This window comes from Pan paniscus, chromosome 12, assembly GCF_029289425.2.
Source record: "Pan paniscus chromosome 12, NHGRI_mPanPan1-v2.0_pri, whole genome shotgun sequence".
Lineage (NCBI taxonomy): Eukaryota > Metazoa > Chordata > Mammalia > Primates > Hominidae > Pan > Pan paniscus.
The window spans coordinates 17,327,788-17,353,869 of NC_073261.2; the positions used below are offsets into that span (position 1 = coordinate 17,327,788).

The 26,082-nt window shown below is 44.7% G+C and overlaps 1 protein-coding gene across 7 annotated transcripts in view; it reads right to left on the reverse strand.

Annotated features, from left to right (window-relative positions):
* ACOXL (acyl-CoA oxidase like) overlaps positions 1-25,238 on the reverse strand; it is a 388,168-nt gene extending 362,930 nt beyond the window's left edge. For 5 of the 7 annotated variants that reach the window (XR_010109188.1, XM_063594533.1, XM_063594532.1 and 2 more), the window contains exon 1: positions 24,988-25,233. Coding sequence is in view for 6 of the 7 variants with exons in the window: in XM_063594533.1 (XP_063450603.1) it covers positions 24,988-25,118 (131 nt within the window). In the remaining variant the exon portion in view is untranslated. Of the gene's footprint in view, positions 1-24,987 lie in introns of all 7 variants that reach the window. The other 2 variants (XM_008962870.5, XM_055107423.2) reach the window with 1 other exon arrangement.
* Between the last annotated feature and the right edge of the window lie 844 nt (positions 25,239-26,082).

Sequence of the window (26,082 nt, forward strand, 5' to 3'; positions counted from 1 at the left end):
ATAGGAAATACAAATGGCATTTAAATGTATCTTTAAAATCCCTGCTCCCACATGTAATAAAAGAAGCACAAATCAAAATTACACTCATGCCAATTTTTGCCTGTCAAATGAACAAAGTCCAGACAGTCTGATAACACACTATCAAGGTTGGCAAGGTTGTAGGGAACAGGTGCCCTCATACGCTAGCCCAGGGGAGGGAAGGAGGGAGGAAGGGAGGCAGGGTATAAATTGGTACAATCTCTACGGATGGCAATTAGAAAATATCAATAAAAATTACAAATGAACCTACCTTTTGGGGTTTTGTTGTTTGTTTGTTTATTTTTGAGATGGTGTCTCACTATGTTGCTCAGGCTGTTCTCCAACTCCTAGGCTTAAGGAATACTCCTGCCTCAGCCCTCCGACTAACTAGAACTTCAAGTGCACACCACCATCCTGGCTCTGAACGTACTTTTTGATTCAGCAGTTCTACTTCCAGAAATGTGGTCCTTTGAATGTCTTCACACATGTTAGGAGTATGCATAAGTATGGAACAATATAAGCTATGGAGCATTATACATATATATATATACACACACACACTCAGATGTGTAAAATTATAAATTCTGTAATCAAAAAGAAAAAATATGAATCAAGAGAAACCCCAAATTACAAAAATTAGGTAGCACAGCCTATGGAGATGCCTTGAAGTATATTACAGGTAAGATTCTGAAACACAGGTTATTAGCTATTTCTTTACATTTCCATTTCAGCAACTTTACTATAAAATCATTGTTATTCATCCATTTTGGAATCCCAAATTCACATCTATTCTCACATTGTGAGGCTTCCTGCTCGTAATGATAAACATCTTCTAGGTGTCAAAACCTAGTAATGATTTTGTGTAATCCATGCAGAAAAATAAGACACAATACATCAGTAGATGAGGGCCACTAATGCACAGATAATACACACATCAGCCAAAAGAACTGAAGAAATGATCAAAACCTATAAAATAAACAGACCTTGACACGGTGTGGTGGCTCACACCTGTAATCCCAACACTTTGGGAGGCCAATGTGGGCGGATCAACTGAGGTCGGGAGTTTGAGACTAGCCTGGACAACATGACGAAACCCCGTCTCTACTAAAAATAGAAAAAAATTAGCCGAGCGTGGTGTCGGGCACCTGTAATCCCAGCTACTCAGGAGGCTGAGACAGGAGAATCACTTGAACCCGGGAGGCGGAGGTTGCAGTGAGCCGAGATCGTGCCATTGCACTCCAGCCTGGGCAACAGAGCAAGACTCTGCTTCAGAAAAAAAAAAAAGAGGCCTTAAGAAAAGTGGGCTATTACTAAACAGCTCTCAACTATTAACACCCGAATTCCTTATATCAAATAAATTTCTCAACAGAGACACGTTAGACATTTTAATTATAGGTCTATTCTCATTCCCATTCCCAAAATGCCCTACAAGGGATGAGAATAATGTTATGTGGACAGAAATAGTGATTAACAATACACATATTGCTTGCATGTGTGTGTATTTTTATTTTTTAATTTCTTTAAGGACACACTAGAAACTAACAGTTTTTACCTTTTGGGTATGTGGGGTGGAGGTGGGAAAATTCAGTAGATGGGAAACAGTACTCTATTTTTTTATGCTTTCTGACTTTTGAAACAAGTTAAAATAACACCTATTTCAAATAAATGTTTAAATTTTATTTTAAATTGCATAGTTAAAAAGAACCACTAGATGGAGCATGTTCCTCATTTGAACTGCTGCCATAACAAATTCATAAAAAAATTAAAGCTGGATAAAAATGTATTCTGGAAACTAGCTGAAAGCTTGAACACCGGTTTATCATAATAATAATATCTAAATTGCTAACACTGTTCGAGCAAACAGGTGACAATCTGCCGCGGAAAAATCAGGATTTTAGAAACATCCTTATGCTCCAATCCCCTAAGCAACATGCATAGTTGTGTATTTTCTGTCTTCAAATATAAACCGCCACATTTAACAATCTTGGTAGTTTTCCTCAAATACCATCTGTATAACAATAGCATATAAAATCATAAACAATGATTTTTTGACATGTTCTCAGCTATAATTTCTCTTTTCTGTCTTCTTGGGTCTCTAAGATATGGAGATTAGGCAAATATTAGTGTTCCTAGATCTCAGGCTGCAGGCAGAGGCCCTGGGTTTATGGCATCAGTTCTGGGGGTGGGAGTCAGGCCTCACATGTGAGGGTCATCTGGGGACAGCTGTTGGAGATGTGATGAGGTCTAGGGAGGGCCTAGCTCTGGCCAGCAGCTCCACCATCATCTGACTTCCCTATTGGTGTTCTGTGCAGGATTCAGGTTGTAAAACGGTCCCATGACTAAGAATAAGCCTGCAAACCTCTAAGCTAAAAGAGAGAGAGAGAGATCTCTCTAGGAAGCCTGGCAAGGTGGCAAAACAAATGCTGACCATACCAAGTGTTAACAAGCATGCTGAGCAACTAGACCCCTCATTCGCTGGAGGTAGGAGTGTAAAATGGAACTCTAGAAAAGTTTGACAGTTTGTTATGAAGTTAAACATAGACTTTTCATGTGCAATTGCAATCCCAAGTATACATCCTAGGAGAAATTCTTTGTTTACAAAAATTATTTTTAAAACCTGTACATAAATGTTTACAGCAGCTTTATTTGCAATCATCAAAAACTGGAAACAACCCAAATGCCACTGGCAAATGGATAAACAAACTGTGACACATCCATACAATGGAATACTACTCAACAATTAAAAGGAATGAACCACTGACACACACAACTTGGATAGATCACAATAACTTGGATAGGGCATTGTGTTGAGTGAAAAAATGCCAATCTCAAAACAGTTACATATTACGTAATTCCAATTTTATAAATTTTCAAAGTGACAAAATTAAGGTAATGGAGAACATATCAGTTGCTGCTGGGGTTAGGACTATGGGGATTCTGATTCTGAAGGGAAAACAAAGGGGAGTTTCTTTGTGATGTTGTGTGCCCTGATCATGGTGTTGGTAACACAATACTACATAGGGAATAAACTCTCATAGAACTAGGCTGGGCAGCATGGTGGCTCACACCTGTAATCCCAGCACTTTGAGAGGCCGAGGCACGAGAATTGCTTGAGCCTGGGAGTTCCAGACCAGCCCAGCAACACAGCTAGGCCCCTTCTCTACAAAAAATTTAAAAATGGCCCAGGTATGGTAGTGCATGTCTGTAGTCCTAGCTACTTCGGAGGATGAGGTGGGAGGATTGCTTGATCCCAGGATGTTGAGGCTGTAGTGAGCCAAGATCATGCCACTGCACTCCAGCCTGGGTGACAGAGTGAGACCCTATCTCAAAAAAAAAAAAAATTCACAGAACTACACACACACACACACACCCACACACACGTGTGCATGTGCAAGAGGATATATAAATGACCAGCGAGCACACGAGAAAGTGCTCAAAATCATCAGGCATCATAGGAATGCAAATTATAGCCACAATGAAATAATAATATGCACCTACTCAAATGGCTAAATTTTTAAAATAATGACAACACAAAATTTTGACAAAGACATGGAGCAATTATAACTATCATACTTTGTCATAAAAATGTAAAATGGTACAACCACTTTGGAAAAAGATCTCATAGATTTCATAAAATTAAACAGATACCTATCCCATGATCTGACAATTACATTCCTAGGTATTTATCCAAGAGAAATAAAATTACATGCCCACACAAATTGTCATAGAAGAATGTTTTATCAGCTTTATTCATAATAGCTCCAAACTAGAAACAGCCCTGGTGTCCATCAATAGTATTGGTAAACTATGATCTATTCAGAGGATGGAATGTTACTTAGCAATAAAAAGGAACATACTGCTGATACACAATAAATGACATATATTAACCTAGGAAACATCGTACTGTGCTCTTGTGGGTCACTTGCTCTGGAGGAAACCAGTTGCCAAGATGTGAGGACACTCAAGCAGCCTTATAAATAGTCCACCTGGAGAGGAACTGAGGTCTCATTCCAATAGCCCTGTCAATGAGTGTATTAGTCCATTTTGCATTGCTATAGAGGAACATCTGAGACTGGGTAATTTATAAATAAAAGAGGTTTATTTGGCTCACAATTCTGCAGGCTGTACAAGCATGGCACCAGCATTTGCTTGGCTTCTGATGAGGTCTCAGTGAGGGTTTCTACTTCTACTCATGGTAGAAGTAGAAGGCAAAAGGGGAGCAGGTGTGTCACATGGCAAGAGAGGGGGTAAGAAAGAGAGGAGGAGGTGCCAGAGTCATTTAAACAACCAGCTCTCCAGTGAACTAATAGAGTGAGAACTCACCACCAGCAGGAGGTCAGCACCAAGCCATTCATGAGGAATTTGCCCCCATGACCCAAACACCTCCCACTAGGTCCCACCTCCAACATCAGGCATGAGATTTGGAAGGGAAAAACATCCAAACTATATCAATGAGCCATTGTAGAAGTGGCTCTTCCAGCCCCAGTCAAGCCAGGGCCAACATCCTAAATGCAACCTTATGGGAGAGCCTGACCCAGCGCCACCCAATTAAGACACTCTGAAATTCCTGACCCACAGACACTGTGTGAGACAATATATATTGGGGTTTAAGCTGCTAAATTTTGGAGTAATTTGTTACATATCAGTAGATAGCTAATACACACAGTAGTGTCATGCACACACACAAAATTGATGGACATGACAAGTATCTTATTTTTAAAGCACTGTAGCAACATACAATGCAACAAGAACAAAGGCATGAGTCGTAAATGTACAGCCCAGTGAATTATCGCAAAGTAACTTCAACTGTGTAATCCACACCCAACCCAAGGAAAATCACATTCCAGGACCAGCATACAAGATCCCCCTCAATCACTACTTTCTCTCTCCGACACAGTGCTAGCTGCTATCCTGCCTTATAACTTCATAAATTATTTTTTACTTCTTTTATTTATTTATTTTGAGACAGGGTCTCATTATGTTGCCCAAGCTTGTCTTGAACTCCAGGCCTCAAGCGATCCTCCTTCCTCAGCCTCCCAAGTAGTTGGGACTATAAGTATACCAACATGCCCAACGTATTTTTTGCTTATTTTGAATATTAAAGAAATAGGCCAGGTGCGGTGGCTCACATCTGTAATCCCAGCACTTTGAGAGGCCGAGGCAGATGGATAACCTGAGGTCATGAGTTCAAGACCAGCCTGGCCAATATGGTGAAACCCTGTCTCTACTAAAAATACAAAATTAGCCAGGTGTGGTGGCACATGCCTGTAGTCCCAGCTAGGGAGACTTGCTTGAACCCAGGAGGCAGAGGCTGAAGTGAGCCAAGATCATGCCATTGCACTCCAGCCTGGGCGAGACAGAGCAAGACTCCATCTGGAAAAAAAAAAAAAAAAGAAGAAAGAAAGAAAGAAAAGAAATGGGATTATCTACTATGTATTCTTTTGTGTCTGGCTTCTTTCACTTAGCATGGCTAATTAAGAGTCATCTTTAGTATCTGTTGTAGTTGTGGTTCATTCATTTTCATCGTTATACAAGATTAAATTGAATTAATATATCATTAAAATATGTTGAGTCAACAAATTGTGTGATTCTGATAATAAGTTCTAAAACAGACAAAACTAACCAACACTGGGGTGAAAAACACACACAACAGTGGTTACCTCCAGGAGGGTGGGGGCAAGGGTTGACTGGCAAGGGTATAAGAGAACTTTTTGGGGTGATGATAATGTTCTATGTATTTTGATAGGGGTTGGGTTACATAGGTGTATATATTTGGCAAAGCCCTGAGAATGTACACTTAAGAATTTTGCATTTCATTGTATGAAGTTTTACAGCAAATGAAAAAGATCTGGCACGTATTGAAGTCTTCTTAGCGGTATGCACACTCAGTTATTTAGGGGGAAGAATATTTATGTTAGTAATTTTGAAATGCACCCAAAAACCCAAAAATGGGATATGGTGAATAGAGAGATCAATAGATGGGCAAATACGTGATAAAGCAAGTATAGTAGCATGTTAATGCCAGAATCTAGGTAGTGGATATAAAGATCCTCAATGTCAAGGTCTTTCCATTTTTGTGCATGTCTAAATTTTTTTTTTTTTTTTTTTTTTTTTTTTTGAGACGGAGTCTCGCTCTCGCCCAGGCTGGAGTGCAGTGGCACGATCTCGGCTCACTGCAAGCTCTGCCTCCCAGGTTCATGCCACTCTCCTGCCTCAGCCTCCCAAGTAGCTGGGACTACAGGCACCCGCTACCATGCCTGGCTAGTTTTTTTGTATTTTTTTAGTAGAGATGGGGTTTCACCATGTTAGCCAGGATGGTCTCGATCTCCTGACCTCATGATCCGCCCGCCTCGGCCTCCAAAAGTGCTGGGATTACAGGCGTGAGCCACCGCGCCCAGCCGCATGTCTAAATTTTTAAATATAAAGTGTTGGGGCCAGGCATGGTGGCTCACACTTGTAATCCCAGTACTTTGGGAGGCCAAGGCAGGCAAATCGTTTGAGCTGAGGAGTTCAAGATCAGCCTGGGCAACGTGGCGAAGCCCCATCTCTACAAAAAATACAAAAATTAGTGGGGCACCTGTAGTCTCAGCTACTCAGGAGGTTGCGGTGGGAGGACCACTTGAGCCTGGAAAGTCAAGGCTGCACTGAGCCAGGATTGTGCCACTGCACTCCAGCCTGAGCAACAGAGCAAGATCCTGTCTCAAAAAAAAATTATACATATATATATACACACACACACACACACACATACACATACACACACAAATATATGTGTATTTGTTTATATATATGTTTGTTTATATATAATATGTATAATATGTAATTTATATATATGTATATATATATAGTAGTGGAAAAAAGTAGATGATCAGAAATGGAATTATGGTAGGGCCATTGTTTTCTTAAGTAAGAACTTTGTGCACAAAAGTTGGTTTCTAAATACCGTTCTCAAATAAAAGAAACTAGGGCTCCTTGGATAAATGGCTGATTCTAGGACAGGGGCAGGGAAAATATAAGATGAGCCTGAAACTCCCAATGGCCAAAGCTGGAACAATTTGAGCAACAAAAATGTGCTGTTAGATTGTAACCCAAAATATAAAATAAACATGTTAGTCTATACTGATATAAGTAAATGATTTAATAAATAAATACATGGGGGAAAGAGATCAGCCTCCTATAAGAAATAATTTGTGTAGATACTCTCTCCTCCAGAAAATGGAGCTTAACTAGCCCCACCTACCCACTCACCCAACTTGAATGTTGGACAGATTGAATGACTAGTTTCCAGAGAAGAAAAAGGTAACTGTACAGTGGAGAAACCTGACAAGCACTACAAACATCACCAGGGATAAGCCATGTTGATGGAATGTACTCACTAATACGATGTGATGCTCAGGGTATTCTTCCCAACACCCATAATTCCAGTCTAGTCATACGGAAAACACAGACAAACCCAAATTGAGAGACATTTGACAAACACCTGACCAGTACTCTTCAAAACAGCCAGGTCATGGAAAGCATGAAAGACAGAGGAACTGTCACAGACTAGGGGACCCTGAGGACGTGTGACAGCAAATCACATTGTGGCATCCTGGATAGGACCCTGGAGCAGAAATCGACCACCAGTGGGAAAACTGAAGAAATACAAACCAAGTCTAGAGTTTAATAGATGCTGCTTTGTTTTTCTGAGATGCAGTCTCCCTCTGTCACCCAGGCTGGAGTGCAGTGGTGCGATCTCGGCTCACTGCAACCTCCACCTCCCTAGTTCAAATGATTCTCTTGCCTCAGCCTCCAGATTAGCTGGGATGACAAGTGCCTGCCACCATGCCCGGCTAATGTTTTTGTATTTTTAGTAGAGACAGGGTTTCGCCATGTTGGCCAAGCTGCTCTCGAACTCCTGACCTCCAGTGATCCACCCGCCTCAGCCTCCCAAAGTGCTGAGATTACAGGCGTGAGCCACCCTGTCTGACCTGTCAATGCTGCTGTCTTCGTTTTGACAAATGTGCTATGGTTGTGTAAGATGTTAACAACAGGGGAGGATATATGGCAAATCTCTGTACTATGCTTTGTAACTTTTCTATACACTGAAAATTATTGCAAAATAAAGTTTATTTTAAAAAGAAGGAATAGCCAAGGCAACACAAACAACAAAATGACCTTTGTGCATTAAAAATGAAAACAAAAAGCTGAAACATTTTTAAAAACAGTCTTTGTGCATGGTTTTCTCAAAATCTAAATCAAAAATCAATTTTGATCTAGTGGAAAACACATCTTCAGATACCACATTTGAATGCCATCATGACCAGGGACAACCTTGGTGTCCACCCTTTGACCACGGAATGATTCCAGGTAGCACAGACATTCTGGAATTAAGCATCAACACGAACTTCAAAATCCAGCTGCTTTCACAGCATGCTCCTGCTTTAATAACCTGCCCCTTTTTCCTGGTCCCTTTTGCAAGTTTGCTTCCAGAAACACCTCCGATTCAGCCTGTGATAATTCCCTACAACATTCTCTTCTTGTTGAAAACGGCAAGAATAAAAAATGCTTTATGTCCAACACCAACAAGGTGAAACCACGGCCAAGCAGTCACACAAATGACAGGTGGGCATGAAGAACAAATCCCCAAAGGCGGAGAGCAAAGAAACCATCTGCCTTCTAGTAAACACCACAGCTGCATAAACACCGCAGCTGCACCCACAGCTCAACCTCCTACCGCCAAAGCATTCACCCCACCCCCAGGAGCCACCTGCACAGCCTGATGAATTGATGGTGAATGGAAACAGAAACTGTTTAATCATCTTGTGGTAACTGGCAAACACTGCAAGCTCTGAACCAGCAAGGGAGACTGAGAAAATGCAAAGACAGGGCTTTCTAAGTACTGTGGTTTAATTTCAGTTGTGAAGTCACTCAGCCGGGGAAATGTACAGTTGCTAATTGGCAAAGTCTACAAAGGTAGCAGGGAAGAAAGACTCAGGAGATAGAAAAAGGAAGGCAGAGGAAGAAAAGATCCCCTGCACCAGAGATAAAGCCTGATAGGCACTTCCAATCCACCCCCCTGCATCCTGGGCACTCCACGGAGTGCAGTGAGGAAAAGGGACACTCCCTCTCCAGCCTTCCTTTCTCCCATCTTTCCTTGTTTCCTTGCCTCCTTACTTAAGTTTTCATTAGGCACCTGCACCACGCTAAGTAGGAAGAATCCAAGATACCTTGGCCCATTCCTCTCCTCAGAGAGCTCAGACTCTAGCATAGAAGACAGAGGAGCAGGAGTGTCCCACCAAGACAGGGAGAGAAATTTTTCACATTATCACTAAGCCCCACGTGGCCAGGGCTCTGCTGCCTCACAGGGGATGGATGGCATGGTTGTTTTCTGCAGAAGAAAACCTTTAGTGCAGCAACTACCTGTACTTACTGTCAGGATGAGCTGCAGGGGTGGCAAGAAGACAGAGTGAGAACCATATCCCTCTGCACATGCCAAGAAGAGGGGCATATGTGGGCAGAGAGAGGAGGCCCCCAGGAGGAGAGAATGGGGAGGAGGTGGTAAGGTAGAAAGGGCTGGAAGGGAGCAGACAGGAAGTAAAGGGAGAAATAGGGCCACATGAGCAGAGATGCAAACAGATATAACCTCCTAAGACAACAATACAAGCCATAAAAAAAAACACAAAAACATTTCTTCACTAGGTAAAGGTATGTCGGTTTTGGCAGACACTGCTGGTGGCTCTTCCTCCCCTGCCAGGATTCTGAAGTCACTCCACTGCCCAGCCCCAGGGCAGGTCTGATTGACTCAGGTCATCACAGGGTCCCAACCTCCAGGAAAGTGATCAGCTTAGAAATGAAATTTGTTGCTTGAAACGAGGACGGTTATTTTTATAGTGTGAATTTAGGAGACACTGTGGCTGGAATGGCACACGAGAGGCTAGCTGAGAAAACAAAAGTGGGTGTGCAGCCCCAGCTGTTAAACACACCAGAGGATGCACCCAGTCCTGTGGCCAATGGATATAACCAGGCCTGACTCCCTCCTGAGGCTGCACTCTGCCCATGGGATGGCTGAGTCTGCTGGCTTGCAGGCTCCTTGTTTCTGGCTGTCATTTAAATATGATGCAATTGGTCAACCAAAGGATGTCTCTAGTTGTTAGAAACAAACTCACCCATCCAAACCCAAAGAATGGACTCAGAGACCCAGAGAACAGCCAAAGTGAGACTTTTAACGACAGTCTTGTAAGATCAGGCGTCTGATAGAAAGGCAGACCCAGCACAGTTTCAACAAGCAATTTATCCCCTAGTGTGCAGGTCCCTCCCCCAGTTCCTCATAGGTTGAGTACTATGGGGTCACAATGTTCCCGGACGTCACCTACTGATTGTTGGGTAGGGGCTTTAGATGTCTTTTTTAGGGTTGTTTTGCTGCATTTTATTGCAGCCCACAGTACATTGCAATCCTAGTTAGCTCAGGGCTCTTCAAGTATATTTGACTTATGACCTAAGTAGCTGGGCAGGTTGATAAGAACAGATAAAGTGAGCTATTTTGGAGACTAGTAAGCTTTCATCTTAGACTAAACTTTTTCGGTTCAGGTGAAGGCAACTAAAGGGCGGGGGGAGAAGAGGGGGAAAGGGGGAGGCCGACAAGCAGGCATCCGCTATTTAAGTAGGGGCCTAGTATATCCTGTTTCTTCTGTAGTTCGCTGACCTAAGTCAATTTAAGGCACTTTGTCTTGGAAATAGACCACTGTATACATTATTTCCTTCATGGTGGAGCGTGACTGTGCACAAATTCTGCAGGCGTCTACGGTGCAAACTCATCGTCTTCAACAACAAATCCATTTGACGTACATGTGGAGGAAGCCCCCTCATGGAGGCAGGCAACATGCCCAGGAGCCGGGTCCCATGCTGGAATCTGGGAGCCACTCATGCACTTACTTGTCCATTTACAAGTAAATGGGAAGTAGGAAGGTGGACATGGCGATTCCCTCAAGGGCCAACTACAATCTGAATTGTAGTTGGATCTCAGGGTCTGAGATTACTTAGGGACAAAGGAAAGGTTGAGTCAATATTCTCCCATGGCTATCAGGAGGGGCACAGAGAACAGCCAGGGATCTGGGGGTCTCAGTGATTTCTGCAGCATTCACAATAAGCCCATAGACAGTGTTGAAAAAAAACAGAGTTTTGCATATGTTACGTAAAGGCATTGTTATGAAGAGAAGGACGGTAATCGGAGTCCCCTGCTCAGCTCTGCAGTCAACATCTGTCTACAGCTGTAATCTTGGTAAGCACCGTTCTCAACTCCTGGCATCAACCCACTGGCAAAGCTTTATTTATAGAGTGAGAACAGAGTATAAATGTTGCCAGCCTTGACGTTGTAAGGTAGAGGATACAGAGAAGAGACTTAAAGAGAAGAGATACTATCAACACTCAGTGCAACAGGGTAAAGAAAAATAAAAATGATACACACTAACAGGAGGTGACAGGAGACTCTCCAGTCCCCTTGCAGGAAAAGAAAGGGGCAGAGGTGGCTGCCTTCCCTGACTATGGTGCAGATCAAAGTTCTGCAGTCTCAAGACACAGTAAGAATGACTTTAGCTAGAAAACCGGTCCAGGTTTCCTCAGAATTGCAGCCACTTTCAGAAGCAGTGAGGAATGGGTATTGATGACACATCATCTCTTTAGTCAGACATTGGTTCCTTGCATGGGTAATATTTTCATTTGGAATCAGTTGGCAAGCGTCTACCCAGAAAAACAAAAATATTGCTGATCTTCAGATCAAAGTCACAGAAAAGGAAGGTAGTAGAACCCCCACTAACTTCCCATTTAAGGCAGAAATGCCTGACCTGTGGCTTCCCGGGCTCTCTTCTGTGACATTACTTCAATCACTAGAATGGTCCAGAGACTAAGGGAAAGCATCTGCTGTCCCTTCCCCGAGCTACATCACCCATTTTCCCTTGCAGACACCCACTCCCTCTGCCCAAACTACATGATGCTGGTTGTTGACCCCCCACCTTCTGGTGTGGGCAGACACTGACTAGACTGGGCCAATCCTTGCTCTTGGCCCCAGTGACCACTGCCAGGAAGAGCAATGGCCAGCTGGGTTGGTCAGGCTGAAAACCAAAAAGGGTCCCTCTCTTCCTGCCTGGCTGCTGAGCTGTTGCACATGTGCCATAGCTCTGAAGGCCACGAAGTGGACAGGGCCTGTCTGGACAGGAAGAGAGCAGGTCAGGGGATTCCTGAAAGTGCCACCCAAGCACCTGGATTCCAGCCTCCACACCTGAGGCCAATGTGAGCTGCATTTCAGACTCTGCAACTGAAACAGGAGCAACTACTTATGCTAATAACAGTGCTTAGGGTTGCAAGCAACAGAAAACCAACTCGCATTAACCTGAACGGTAAAGGGCAGTTGCTGCCTCAGGGAACTGGCAAGGCAAACTTGGGGCAGGCTTCAGAGCAGGTTTGATTCTGAGGCTCAAGTGTGTCCTCAGAACTTAGTGTCTGTCTGCTCTGCCTCCATGGGCCACTTCATCCTAGAGGTGGTCTCCCTCAAAGTGACAAAATGGCTGCACCAGGGCTAGCTTCATACTCAAACTCCACCCTCTCCAAGATGAGAGAGTATGCCCCTCTGACAGATCTCGCAAGTAAGCAAGGAAGTGTCTTTTGCCGGCACACCAAAAAACCTCCTCCCCTCCTATTTCATTGACTACAGTCAGGTCACATGACTGTTTCTGAACCAACTCCTGGGGCCAGACGGTGGCTATGCCTGAGTGGCTTCCTCCAGGGTTTACAAGATAGGTCCTATGGCAAAGTGTGGGAGGAGTGTGAAGTGACTGGCCAACTGTGGGAGAAGGTTGTAGGTAATGTAGGGAGGGGACATGAAGTAAGGACAAGTGCTTACCTCACTGATACTGTGCTTGATGAGGAAGCAAAAGAAATTACCACCACCTCACCATTTTCTTCACCTCAAATTCCTTTGAGAAGGGAATGTCTCAAATTAGATTAGCAGACATAACATATAATGTCAAACCCCGCAGATCCTACCTCCTAACTCTGTCCTCTCTACATTTTTTGCCAAAATAATTCCCTTTCTAAACTTTATTACTGCCACCTTTAATAGTCAAGTAAATTATAAGACATAAAAAAACATGCCACCAACTATGTTCCTTGGGCCCAGAGCCCCTTGAGGGTAAAGTGGGACCACTGGGTCTCTTGGCCTTTTACAAGCAAGGGTTTTAATTCACCTCACTGAATAGTGCTCTCTTGCACTCTTTCCCTCGTTTTATCTCTCTCTTCTCTCTCTCTTTCTCTCTCTCTCTCTTTCTCCACTGAGCAGGTATCAGCCAGAGTTCTTTGGCTGCAGACAGGGCACAACTAGGAGGCAGGGCCTAGGTGTGGGACATTTGCTGCAGGGTGCAGGGTCAGTGCCTGGGGGGCCCCAGAGGCAGCACCCCAATTGTACCCAGCAGAAGGAGAGTCCCCTAAAAGGACTGAGCATTTTACTTCAAGAGGAAATCATAGGATAGAACAGAAGGTGCTGTCTGCTGCCCCAAGTCAGCCGGTGGGATTTCACTGGGAGGAGCAGAAGAGGAGAAATGTGTAGGCACATTCACAGGAATAGAAATCATCCCTGTGGTGATGTGGCAGCTCCGGAAGGCACCACAAGGGAAGGCAGGTGAGGGGAGTTCTAAGGGCTAGGAAAAATTCTGAAAGCCTTGGGCGGAGACACAGAAATTATGGATGATTTCAAAGAAATGGTGCAAAGTGCTCTGAATGGTGCATTGGTCCTTCCGCCAGCCTCAGTCCTGGTCCATCGAGGATCCCGTGTCCCACCAGAGGCCTGGCAGCACTGAATGACCTCCACCCGGCCCTCCTCCCTGAGTCTCTGAACTGGGGTTTGTTTTTTTCCAAACCCTTGCACCCTTATTTCATGATGTTAGTTACTGGAAAAATTAGTAAATTTTTGGAAAATAAATCAGAACAGTCACTATGCAAGTTTAAGAAAAGGCAACATATTCTAGAAAAAAATGTAGGGACTGGGTAGCCAAAAGGCTCGGCCCCACTGCCACTTTCCCACGTGGCCTGGGACAAAACAAACTGTAAGAGACTTCACCTGTGTTTTTAAATATAGGAAATTATCTGCCTGATATATGCATACAACACAGCACTATTCAACCACAAAAGGAATTGAAGTATTGGTATTACATAGTTGATAGGTTTGGAAGTACACAGCTAGAATGAAACTCAAAAGCATGCTAAGCCACCAGATACAAATGGTCACCTATTACAACCTTTTATATGAAATGTCCAGAACACACAACTCCATGGAGACAGAAAGTAGATGGTGGTTGCCAGGGAAATAAGTGAAGGGTGAAAGGGAGTGATTCTTTAATAGGTACAGTGTGTTTTTCTGGGGTGATGAAAAAGTTTTAGAATGAGATAGAAACAATGTTTCCAAAACATTGAGAACACACTAAATGCCACTGAATTGTACACTTTAAAATGGTCAGTTGTATGTTACGTGAATCTCACCTCTTCTAGTTTGATGCAATCTCATTTATCTATTTTAGTTTTTATCACCTATGCTTTTGGGATCATATCCAAAAAATCTTTACCCAAACCAATGTCAAGAAGCTTTTTTCCTGTGTTTTCTTCTAGTAGATCTACAGTTTCAGGTCTTAAGTTAAGTCTTTAATCCATTTTGAGTTATCTTTGTATGCACTCAAACAATTTTAGGATGCTATTATTATTGAGAGTTCAGGAAAGCCCCAAGCCTTGGTGTGATAGAAAAGAAAACTAGAGAATTCCCCAAATTCACCCACCTTCTGTCCTTCACTTTTCACGGCCCATGTTGTAGAAGTGGTTGCAGCACTCAGACAAGTGTGGTGACGAAGGGCCCCAGGAGCTCTGCCACCCAATGGCATCAGGATCCAAGGTGTCAGGGACACCAAAACTTTCCTCACATCCAGGAAAGCAAGTTATTAATATAACAATATATCACCCCAAAATTTCTTGCCAAGGAAAGAAGAACAAGAAGGAAAATTTTTCTTACACATAGTCAACAATATTTTTTCTAGCGTACAATTATTCATTTAAGGTTGAGGAAAGTGATCTAAGAGGTTGACAATGCCCCTTAATAAAGTCACATGTCAGAGTACAGAGCAGCACTACAATAATTGTCTTGATGCTGGACCTGGGAGGAGATGGTCTCCAAATACTTAAAAAGCCTTTACAAAATTACCCATATCAAAAACATGCTTTGTTCTCCTATGACTTGTGTTTAAATCCACATACTGTCATGATTTTAGCTGGTGGATGTGTGTAAGACAAGACAGCAATAGCTGTCCCCATCCCTGGGACCCTCTCCTCACCGTGCTGTTTCCTTCCGGGACTGAAAGCTGTGCTAAATGTCTCCCTATTTTAACACAGTCAGGGGGCACAGAGTCTGACAGGGACTGGAGGAATTCTATCCCTTGCAGGTTTGTGAGACTCGCAAGAAAACGTGCAATCACCTCTCCGCCTCTCTCCTCTCTCACCGCTGGAGGCAGACACTTGGAAAACCACCAGCCCACCCCCTGCCCCAACTCCCTCACCATTCTCCAGTTTGTGTTTTCTCTGAGTGCTTGCGTGCAAAAGCATGGTAGGAAACCACAGATAAGAGATTGGTTAAACCAAATTCCTTAGGATCCCTCCCAGCCCTGAGGGTTTTGACTTCCTACTTCTTCATACCTGCCCATCTACTCAGCACAGGCTCTCTGAGATGTTACTTGATGACAACCACTGTGCTAGGCTTGGGGATCCAGCACTTCTCAAGAAATGACTTTCCAGTTGAGGTCAGAGGTAGGGAGTTTCTATTTAAATGTATAAAACTCTGTTTTATACACACACAAACACGCGGGTGCACGTGTAACTTCTTGTTCTTACTCTGTCACACTCACTGTGTGTTACAAGCTGAATCGTGTCCCCTGCTCCCCCTAAAAATTCAGATATTGACTGGTGTCCTTCTAAAATTTGAAGACAGACAGGTACAGAGGGAAGACCATGTGAAGACAGGAAAAAAGACAGCCACCAACAAGCCAAGGAGAGAGGCCTGCAGCAGATTCTCCCTTGCAGCCCTCAGAAGCAACCAACTCTGCCGACACCCACTGACACCTTGATCTTGGATTCCCAGCCTCCAGAACTCTGAGACAATACATTTCTGTTATTTCAGCCACCTAGCCCGGGTACATTATTACGGCAGCCCTATCAAGCTGACGCAACACCATAATACTCCAGATAAACACACTGGAAATCACTGCTTGAGGAATCGGAAGCCCAGAGGTCCTATTCTTGGCTTTGCTACTCCAAGCCACTCCACATCCCAGGAATGCCTGGGATATTTACATATTTTAATGGAGAAAAGAGAATGACACTTGAGTAAGTCACTTCTCCTCCTTAAGCCTTTGTTTCCTCCTTCAAAAAAGGGCAAGGTCTCCACCAACATGAACAGCTTGTATTTCTGTGGCCCCTAGACAGGACCAAGGACAACTGTCCACGTCAGCCACAACCTAACAGTGTTCTCACTGTGAAAAATCCCCATGTCCCAACATTCAAACACGCTGACATCCCAGTGTCCCACCGGACCTGGCCACATTAGACTGTAGCTTCCAAAGGACAGGGCCAGTGGATTCCCCACTATCAGGTCCCTAAATGATGGCTGACAGGGATCCTGTCCCAGGCTGTATCATGGAGCATCCTTAGCTCTCTCAACTGCCTATCTAGAGGTCTGGACCCTACATCCAATAAATGCTCATAAAACTTAACATTCAAGTTTACAAATACAAAGGCATATTTTACACATTAAAAACCTATGATTTGCCAAAATATTTTTGTGCTCCTTCGGAGACTTGAAATTCTGGGAATGGTAGAAAATAGGATGTCTGGGATATTTATGTATGTTAATGGGGAGAAGAGAATGCCAAAAGTGACTGTGGGGCTGCAGGCTGCCAGTGTCATAGGTCAGTCATGGTTCATGTGCTGCAGAAGCTCCTGGGAGCCAGGGCCCACCTCACCACTCACCGGCCCATCTCCAGGGCCTGACACAGTATCTCAAATGATGAAGAGATGAACACTGGGATTTAGATTAGGCTCTACACACCCACAATTAAACTGGATTTGAAATTGCCTCATATAGTTTTGGGAGCAATAAAACTGGAGCCTTTGGAAGATAATCTGGCAATATTGGTCAGCGTTTTCCATGCAGATACCTCTGTCTCATGGGCATCACCTCTAGAACCTAATCCAGAGAAATCTCCTCTGATGAATATGAGGGTACTCCCTGCAGCATTGTTTAAGATAACACAAACTGAACATGACCTGAGTGTCCTTTGATGGGGCATGGCATAATTAAATTTGGTACAATTGTAACTGATGCAGCTTTTAAAAGAATGAGACAATCCTATCTACACTAACACATAAATACAAATCTACAAGTTCTGGCTATCAGAACATATTTAAACAGGGATATTCAATAATAAAATGATTTATGGCATAAAACCATGTGGACCAACAAAGAACTCAAGAGAAACTGACATTCCACAAGGGATAGCAGCAACACACTGTCAGCGAGACAGTGAACAGGCAAGTGGTAACTCACCTAGCAGAACAGAGGATGCTAAGTCTACAGGGCTGAGGGAGCCAACTAGCTGGTGCCACTGGGTTGTATAAATGCTTGGGAAGTGGAGGCTCCAAGCACCTCTGAAAGCAGCTGCATCCTCAAGTCCCCTCTCCAAGTCCATCAAAGCCTGAGGGTTTACTGTTAGGAGAGGGTGGCATGGGAGGGTAACAGTGGGACCCACATGGGGAACACTGGAGCCAGTAGGAGACCCCTCAGCGAGAGCCACTACTTACCAATGCACAGGGTGCAGCCAATCATGTGGGGTGGCCTCCATGCTGTGGATACCCTAGGCCATTTCCCAGAAGATGGCATCAAGTGATTTGTTCTAACAAAATCGGGTATACAAATGCAAGTCTCGAGAAAGGAGGATGGTTTTCTAACTAGCCTCACATTGTGCATGGAAAGCCTGGGGGCTCCAAGGTCCCAGGAAGGAGGATTAGGATCTGCCCCTCATTCTCCACCCATCCACCTCTCAGGAGACTAAAAGACTCATCACTGGAGGAATTAACCCTGTCCTAAACAAAACACCAATACTGATCTGCCAAAGGAAGTTACTCTGTGATCAAGAAAGCCTGGGCCCAACAAACCCCGCCATTTGCAACCAGCCTTCTATTCACATTTCTCATATTGTGAACAAACGTCCATGACTGACTTGACATTTAATAAAAGCCTCAAACATAAAAAAAGGTCAAAAATATAAATGGAATAAAGGAACTCAAACAAAACAGAGACAAAGCAGAGGGTAGAAGGGAACACTTCAAAACTTACTATCAAGGCTGGGCGCGGTGGCTCGCGCCTGTAATCCCAGCACTTTGGGAGGCCGAGACGGGTGGATCACGAGGTCAGGAGATCAAGACCACGGTGAAACCCCGTCTCTACTAAAAATACAAAAACAATTAGCCGGGCGCGGTGGTGGGCGCCTGTAGTCCCAGCTACGCAGGAGGCTGAGGCAGGAGAATGGCGTGAACCCGGGAGGCGGAGCTTGCAGTGAGCCAGATGGCGCCACTGCACTCCAGCCTGGGCGACAGGGCAAGACTCCGTCTCAAAAAAAAAAAAAAAAAAAAACACTTACTATCAAGTATTCTCAAAAATAAGAGATTTTTATAACTAGAAAACAAGAACAGATGCTGTTGAAAAAGGAACAGCGAACTTTTGAAAATTAAAAATATGACAGCAGATATTTAAAAATAACTCAAGAAGAGTTGGAAGATAAAGTTGAGAAAATCTCACCAGGACACAGAACTAAAAGATAAAGAGATGGAAAATAAAAAAGGAAGGAAAAAATATTAGAAGACAAGGCAAGGAGGTACAACATCTGAGCAAAAGGAGTTCCAGAAGACAGAACAGTGCAGATAACTGAACACAAGTTTCCATATTAAAAGGGCCCACTGCATGCCCAACGCACTAAAGAACCCATGTCAAGCCACCCCATCATGAAATTCTATAATACAACAATGCTAAAAAGAAGCTTCCAGCAGGGAGGGACAAAAACAAGTCATATATAACAGATCAAGGTGCAGAAAGTGTCAGATTTGTTCATTGCAATGTTGGATATTAGAAAGTAATGGCATGCACCTTTAAAAATCTAAGGAAAATTTTATTTCCAGCCTAGAACTCTACACCCACAAAAACTTTCAATCAATTGAACAGTAAACATTTTCAGACATGAAAATCTTTTAAAATATCGAAAAGTTAATTCCCAGGTACCCTCTCTTAGGAAGCTATCAGATGAGAGACCGTTGTGGTTATCTATGGCTATGTAAGAATGCACCCAAAACTCGGAAAGTTAAAACAACAGTGTGTTATTATTCCATGGAATTTGGACAGGAAACAAATAGGGATGGCTTTTCTCTGCTTTCCAGTGTCTGAGGTCCCATCTCAGAAATAGCTGTCTGCTGAAGCAGTTGGGAATGTTAGCATCTCTTTACCTCTCCCTATGCAGCCTCTCAACAGGCATCAGCTTGGACTGTAGCAATGGCAGCCACAGGCAAGTAGCACTTTTTAAATGGAAGCTCAGGGCCTCAAGAGATGGGAAGTGGAAGGTCCCGGTCTCTTCAGGCCTGAGCCTGGAAACTGTCACACTGTCATCTCAGCTATCTTCTGTTGACCAAAGCAGTCATAAAACTACCCAAGATCAAGGGGAGGCGACACAAACCACACCTCTCAACAGGAGTAGCCTTAATGAACCTGTGGTCCTCTCTAAGCTTCTACAAAGGGTAACCAAGAAAGAGAAAGCCTGGGAAAACAAGTGACTTGACCATGGAGGAAATGCAAGGAAAATTCCCAAGGGGGTGGTGAAGACACAGGAAGAGTCCATCCGGACCGAAGCTGTGGAAGGAGGCCTCCAGAATGAATGTGTCCATGCGGGGCAGGAGAGGTGGAACTGCCAATTACCCGACAGGTTTGATCACAGTGGGACGAGTGGAACTGCTCTGTCCTGTGATAAATCTGTTGTATCTGTTCTGTTTCATATCTGTCTAGTGTGGAGGTCAGTGAGTGATGGGCTTATAGAAAACTAAGCAAATGGATAAAGGAGACAATTATCTCTGAAGAAATAAAAAGGTTGTGACAGAAGGAAATAAAATATGGTACACTGCGGGGCATGGCTGGAAACAGTATTTTTATAGCAATAACAATGTGAACACTGGATACTGATTTAAGTAAAAATGGTGATACACTCACTTTCAGAGAATAGGAAAAGGAAAATGGTGCTGTAGTGAGAAACATTCGTTTTCTATAAGAGTAAGCCAGTAGATAACCAAGAGGTGGCTCTTTAGACATGTTACTTAGGAATATGAAGTAAATTACATGAGAATGAAGTAAGAGAATTGAGAGTAGTGGCCCACAAGGAAAAGAAATGAGGGATGAAGAGGGTTGAGGCAGGGCATGGCTGTTTTTCATTATAAACCTCACAGTATAAGTTCATTAAATATTTTCATACATTTCATCAATGAAAATAAGAATTAAATTTCAAAAGAGAAAGCTGTAGAACAAAACACACAGTGAGATCCTATTTATATAACAAAATGATGTGCACATGTGTATATGAACTCCAAGAAAAATAGAAAAATGTGGAAAAACCACACTAATACAACAAAACACACTAAAACAACCACAACGAAGTAGTAAAAGTGGCTGGGGGCCAAATGTCTATCAACAGATACAAGAATAATCAAAATGTAGGCCAGGCACAGTGACTCACGCCTGTAATCCCAGCACTTTGGGGGGCCGAGGCGGGCAAATCATGAGGTCAGAAGATCGAGACCATCCTGGCTAACGTGATGAAACCCCGTCTCTACTTAAAAATACAAAAAATTAGCCAGGTGTGGTGGTGGGTGCCTGTAGTCCCAGCTACTAGGGAAGCTGAGGCAGGAGAATGGCGTGAGCCCGGGAGGCGGGGCTTGCAGTGGGCCGAGATTGCACCACTGCACTCCAGCCTGGGCGACAGAGTGAGACTCCGTCTCAAAAAAAAAAAAAAAAAAAAGAGTAATCAAAATGTAGTCTATACATACAATGGAATATTATTCAGCCTTCAAAAAGGAGGGAATTTTGACACATGCTACAACATGGATGAACCTCCAGGACATTATACTGAGTGAAGTAAGCCAGTCACAGAAGAACAAATTCTATATGAATCCACTTATATGGTACCTGCAATAGTCAGATGCTGAGAGACAGAATGTAGAATGAGGGTTGCTGGGGCTGGGGGAAGAGGGGAGTGGGGAGTTAGTGTCTAACAGGTACAGAGTTTCCGTTTGGGAAGATGAAATGTTTTGGAGCTGGACAGTGGTGATGGTTGCACAACAATGTGAACGCACTTAATGCCACTGAGTTGTACATTCAGAAGCAGTTAAATGGTCAATTTTATATAGTGTGTATTTTGCCATAATAAAAAAAATGGCTGTAGGAGGAAACATTTTAGGAAACTTTCAAGTTGTCTGAATTATTTGACTCTTCCTAGTGAGAACGTGTTCATGAAATACTCATGGGGAAAAGCTAAACATATGAAAAGGTTAGGAAGAGAAATGTGCATTGCTCTAGGGAAGGAAAGAGAAGGGGACAAAGAGAAAGAAAGGGAGAAGGAAGCAGCCAGGAGCTACATGTGGGAGAAGAACGGTGTGAGAAGGCCCTGAGAGAACAGAATCCTATGGAGGGGCTTTCTCAGTTCTCCGGGTGAGAGGTGTGTGCTGTACCTACCTCTGCCAGCCAGCCTCTCCTGAGAGAGCTTCCCTTCACCAATAAACAAACTCAGAAATATCTCAAAAGCTTATCTCATTTCAGATGTTGCTTTTTAACATTCCCTGCAAATCCCAATGAGGAGCCGCCAGTCACCCAGAATGTTCCTGCTGTCACAACAAACAGCACACCTGGTCAGATGCACAATGGGACAGGGGCGGCCACAGCAGCCAGGACGCTCCCGGAGTCTGAGGACTTAGCCCAGCAGGCTCGTCCTTTGGAGAGAGAAAGTCACTCCTTAGAAAAGGAACCTGGGCTGTGCCCACATTGCCCCTGGGAGCCGATGGCCAGCACCCTGGGAATGAACTCCTCCTCTGAGGAGAGTGGCCACCCAGTGTGTGTAGGAAGTTGCACAACCTCTTTTGGAGGAAAACTGTTTCCTGAGCTCTTATGCCCTGGGATTGCCTGGCGCTGTACAAACTTCTCACTATGTACACACAGCACTCACCACTACGCTGCCACAACCCTCTCCCCTACACCTACTTTAACTGCAAAGACCTGTTTGGGGTAAGGTGGGGACAAGCCACAGGAGATCTGGCATTGCCTCAGAGAGGAGGAAGTTTTATTTCTCATCTCCTTATGTTCTATAACATTTTACATTAGGAGAATGTTAAAACATCCAGAAATCAAGATCGCCGTCTTCTAACATGGGCTAAGGTAAAATCTGATAGTACAATATGAACTTTCAAATAGATAGATATCAGAATCTTTAACCATTTGGGGAAAAAATATGAAATGTTGTTCATGCCATTACTACAACTCTGAACTACAAAGTAAATAAACAAGAACTGGAAAGAATGGAAAAGTGTTTGTCAGGGTAATGGGATTTTTGCTTTTCCCTTTGCGTGCAAGTGTGTTTTGGTATCCCACCACAACCAGTGTTTACTCCATGCCCACGCAACAGTTTTTCATTCAAGCTTCATAACACAGCAGCATTGATATTATCTGCATTCTGTAGATGAGCAAATGTAAAGTCAATAAGGGGGAAAAAAAAATCCAGGACAACGGTCACACAGGAAATAAACTGCCACACTGGCCCCCTTATCCAGGCATGCCTTTCCTCTGTCCCTATGGAATTCACAAGGAAGTCCCTTCTGCTTGCCTCAAATCAGTAGTTTGGTTATTACAATTTTGTTCCGTCTTTTAAACTGCAGTTATCTCAACTGAAAGACAAAGAGGTGATAGCCCAGGAACAAACTGAAAAGACTGAGGAATATAGGAGGGGATGTGTGTCTAATCAGATGTGACTGAACTCAGTATGACTTAAAGCAGCCGTTCACAAACATTGATTTTAGGAACTCTTTGCACTTTTAAGAATTATGAGGTCCCAGCACTTTGGGAGACCGAGGCAGGCGGATCGCTTGAGGTCAGAAGTTTAAGACCAGCCTGGCCAACACGGTGAAACCCCATCTCTACTAAAAATACAAAAAATTAGCCAGGCGTGGTGGTGGGTGCCTGTAATCTCAGCTACTCCGGAGGCTGAGACAGGAGAATCGCTTGAACCCAGGAGGTGGAGGTTGCAGTGAGCTGAGATCACACCACAGCACTCCAGCCTGGACAACAGAGCCAGACTCCGTCTCGAAAAAAAAAAATTTTGAGGTCCCCAAAGAGCTTTTATTTGGGTGGGTTATATCCACTGATATTTCCCGTATTAGAAATTAAAACAGAAAAGTTTTCAAATGTTTATTAATTCATTTGAAAATAACTAATAAATCTATTAGTGTATTTTATGAAAATAACTATTTTCCAAAACAAAAACAAAAAAAGTTAGCAAGAAGAGTAGCATTGTTCTATATTTTTACAAATCCCTTTACTGTCTGTCTTAATAGAAAGCAGCTGTATTCTCATGTCTGCTTCTATATTTTTTCTGCTGGAATACTACACATCATGTGGTCTCTGGAAACTGCCACTGTACATTAGTGAGAGAATGAGAGTGAAAAAGCTAATAACATTTTTTTGTATTACTATAAAAACAGTTTGTACTCATGAACCGCCTGAAATGCTCTTGTGTCCCCCCAGGGCTCCCTCTACCACACTTTGAGAACCACAACTTAAAGAACTATGTATGAGAGAGAGGGAAAGAGAAGTCGGCGAGACACTGATGGATATACCCACCATCCCACACTTCTCACTTTTCAACTTTCAAACGCCCCCAACTCCGCACTAGGTAACCTCAGTGCAGGAACCCCAGATTCTCCAAGGACAGCCTGACGTTCACTCAAGCCATCTCCTTCCCTCTCATTTCCGCAAAATAAATTAAACGAGGGCTAAGTGGGCATGGCTAACCAATTAATCCTCCACGGGCACATACTGACATTTTTAATAGGGCCTTTCTGAAGCTAGACCTCCAAAGCATGCCTCTAACTGGGCTTTTCAGACTGCTTGAAATGGGTATGAGAAAGAGAGCCCACAGGTGACACGAACGCCGAGTTCTGGTCCTGACTGTCCGGTGACTGAGCCATTTCTCTATCTCCAGACTTGAGCTGCACTCAACCCTCTGGCTGCTTCTCAGGGCTGTCCTGGCATCGGATGACATCGAGGACCTGAGTTCTTCTTATAACCAAACTGCCCCGCTGAAGCTGCCCACTCCGCACACCTGCACTCCGAGGGGGTCCTGGAAGTCTGTCCCACCCCGACGCCCAGACACGCCCTGGACAGGGCCACTCCATCCCTGTGCGCCCATCCCATCGCGGTTTTCTGTCCCCTTCTCCCCACCAAGGGTGGGACATCGCGGGGTGGGGACTCAAGAAACAGGTTCAACAAACAAGCAAGGCCGATCTTCCAGCCACACAGTCTCAGTAGACACCGCGCCTGTCACCGCGGGGCCCAGCCCTGCACCCGACTCTTCGTGGACGAGGGAGCTCGGGAGGAGAGGGACACCTCTCGGGGAGCCGCGGAAGTCGGCGGCGGCCGGCTGCGCCCACACACCTGGGGAGGAGAGCGCATCACCTGCAGGTGAGGAAGGGGCCCGCCTCTCAGGCGCAGCGCACACCCCACCTCGCCCTCGCCAGGGCGGTGTCCGCAGCGACGCTCCGGGGACCGAGGGGACACGCTCGGCGGGTTCGGGGGCGCGGGCAGGGGCGACGGCCGCAGCGCGGTACCTTTGCCGGAAGAGCGGGCAGCCGCCGAGGAGTCTGCGCAGCTCGTTCTTGAGGCTCCAGAAGTCGCCGTCCAGGTAGCGGTGCAGGGAGGAGTCCCCGAGCCCCAGATCCGGCGCCGGCGCCGGTTCCATCGCGCTCACCTGCCTCTGCTTTTCCGCGTGGCTGGCAGGGCCGGCTTCGCTCCGCGCCTCCTCCAGCTCCCAGCAGGTGAGGCCCGCAGCGCGCCCTCCTTCTCTCCACCCCACCCGGCCCGTCTCCTCCCTCCTCACCTTCCTCTCCCCTCCCTCCTCACCTTCCTCTCCCCTCCCTCCTCACCTTCCTCTCCCCTCCCTCCTCACCTTCCTCTCCCCTCCCTCCCCGGCCCCGCCCTGCCCTGGCTTCCTGGGCGTGAGGTCCAGCGCAAGGGGCGCTTCTACGGTGGCCTCCCGTTGCCCTTCCGAGGAACCGAAAACTCTATCCTCCAGTTATCAATCGTCCCTCAAGATTTGTGAGCCATAAGAAACAAGTATTAGACCCCTAGAAAGGGTGCCAGTCACGTGGACCTGGGCACCAGAGGCCCGGCTGCTCAGGACTGAGCCGGTTGACCCACTCAGCAAATCTCCGGGCCGGCCACTTTGCCTGACCCCCACGACCCAAGATAGCCTGGCTCCAGCTCTGGCCCCTCCTCCGCTGTATCTCACCTCTTCCCCGAACTGGGCATTACTGTGAACTCTAATATCACTGTAATCTAAAGGCGTCCCAGGTCTACAGCATTGCAGTCCAGGGTAGCTGGAAGCTGCATTCATGACGAGGTGATCCACCCGAACACGATACTCATTCCCCAGGACCCTCCTTTTTTTGTTGTTGTGGCTGGAGGAAAATGAGTTATAACCTAAGTGGAAAATGTTCCTTCCTTTCTGCTCCCTAATTCTCATATACCTTGTTGATTCTCCTTTTAAATACTCAAGGAAATGTTAGCCGTTCCCTTCCAGAGGCTACTTTGCTGGGGAGATGATGGTGTGGTCTGCTGTCATGAGGTTAGTGGATGCCATCTGTATTCGTTTCCAGTAACAAATTCCCACAAAGTGAGTGGCTTAAGATAGCACCAATTTATTC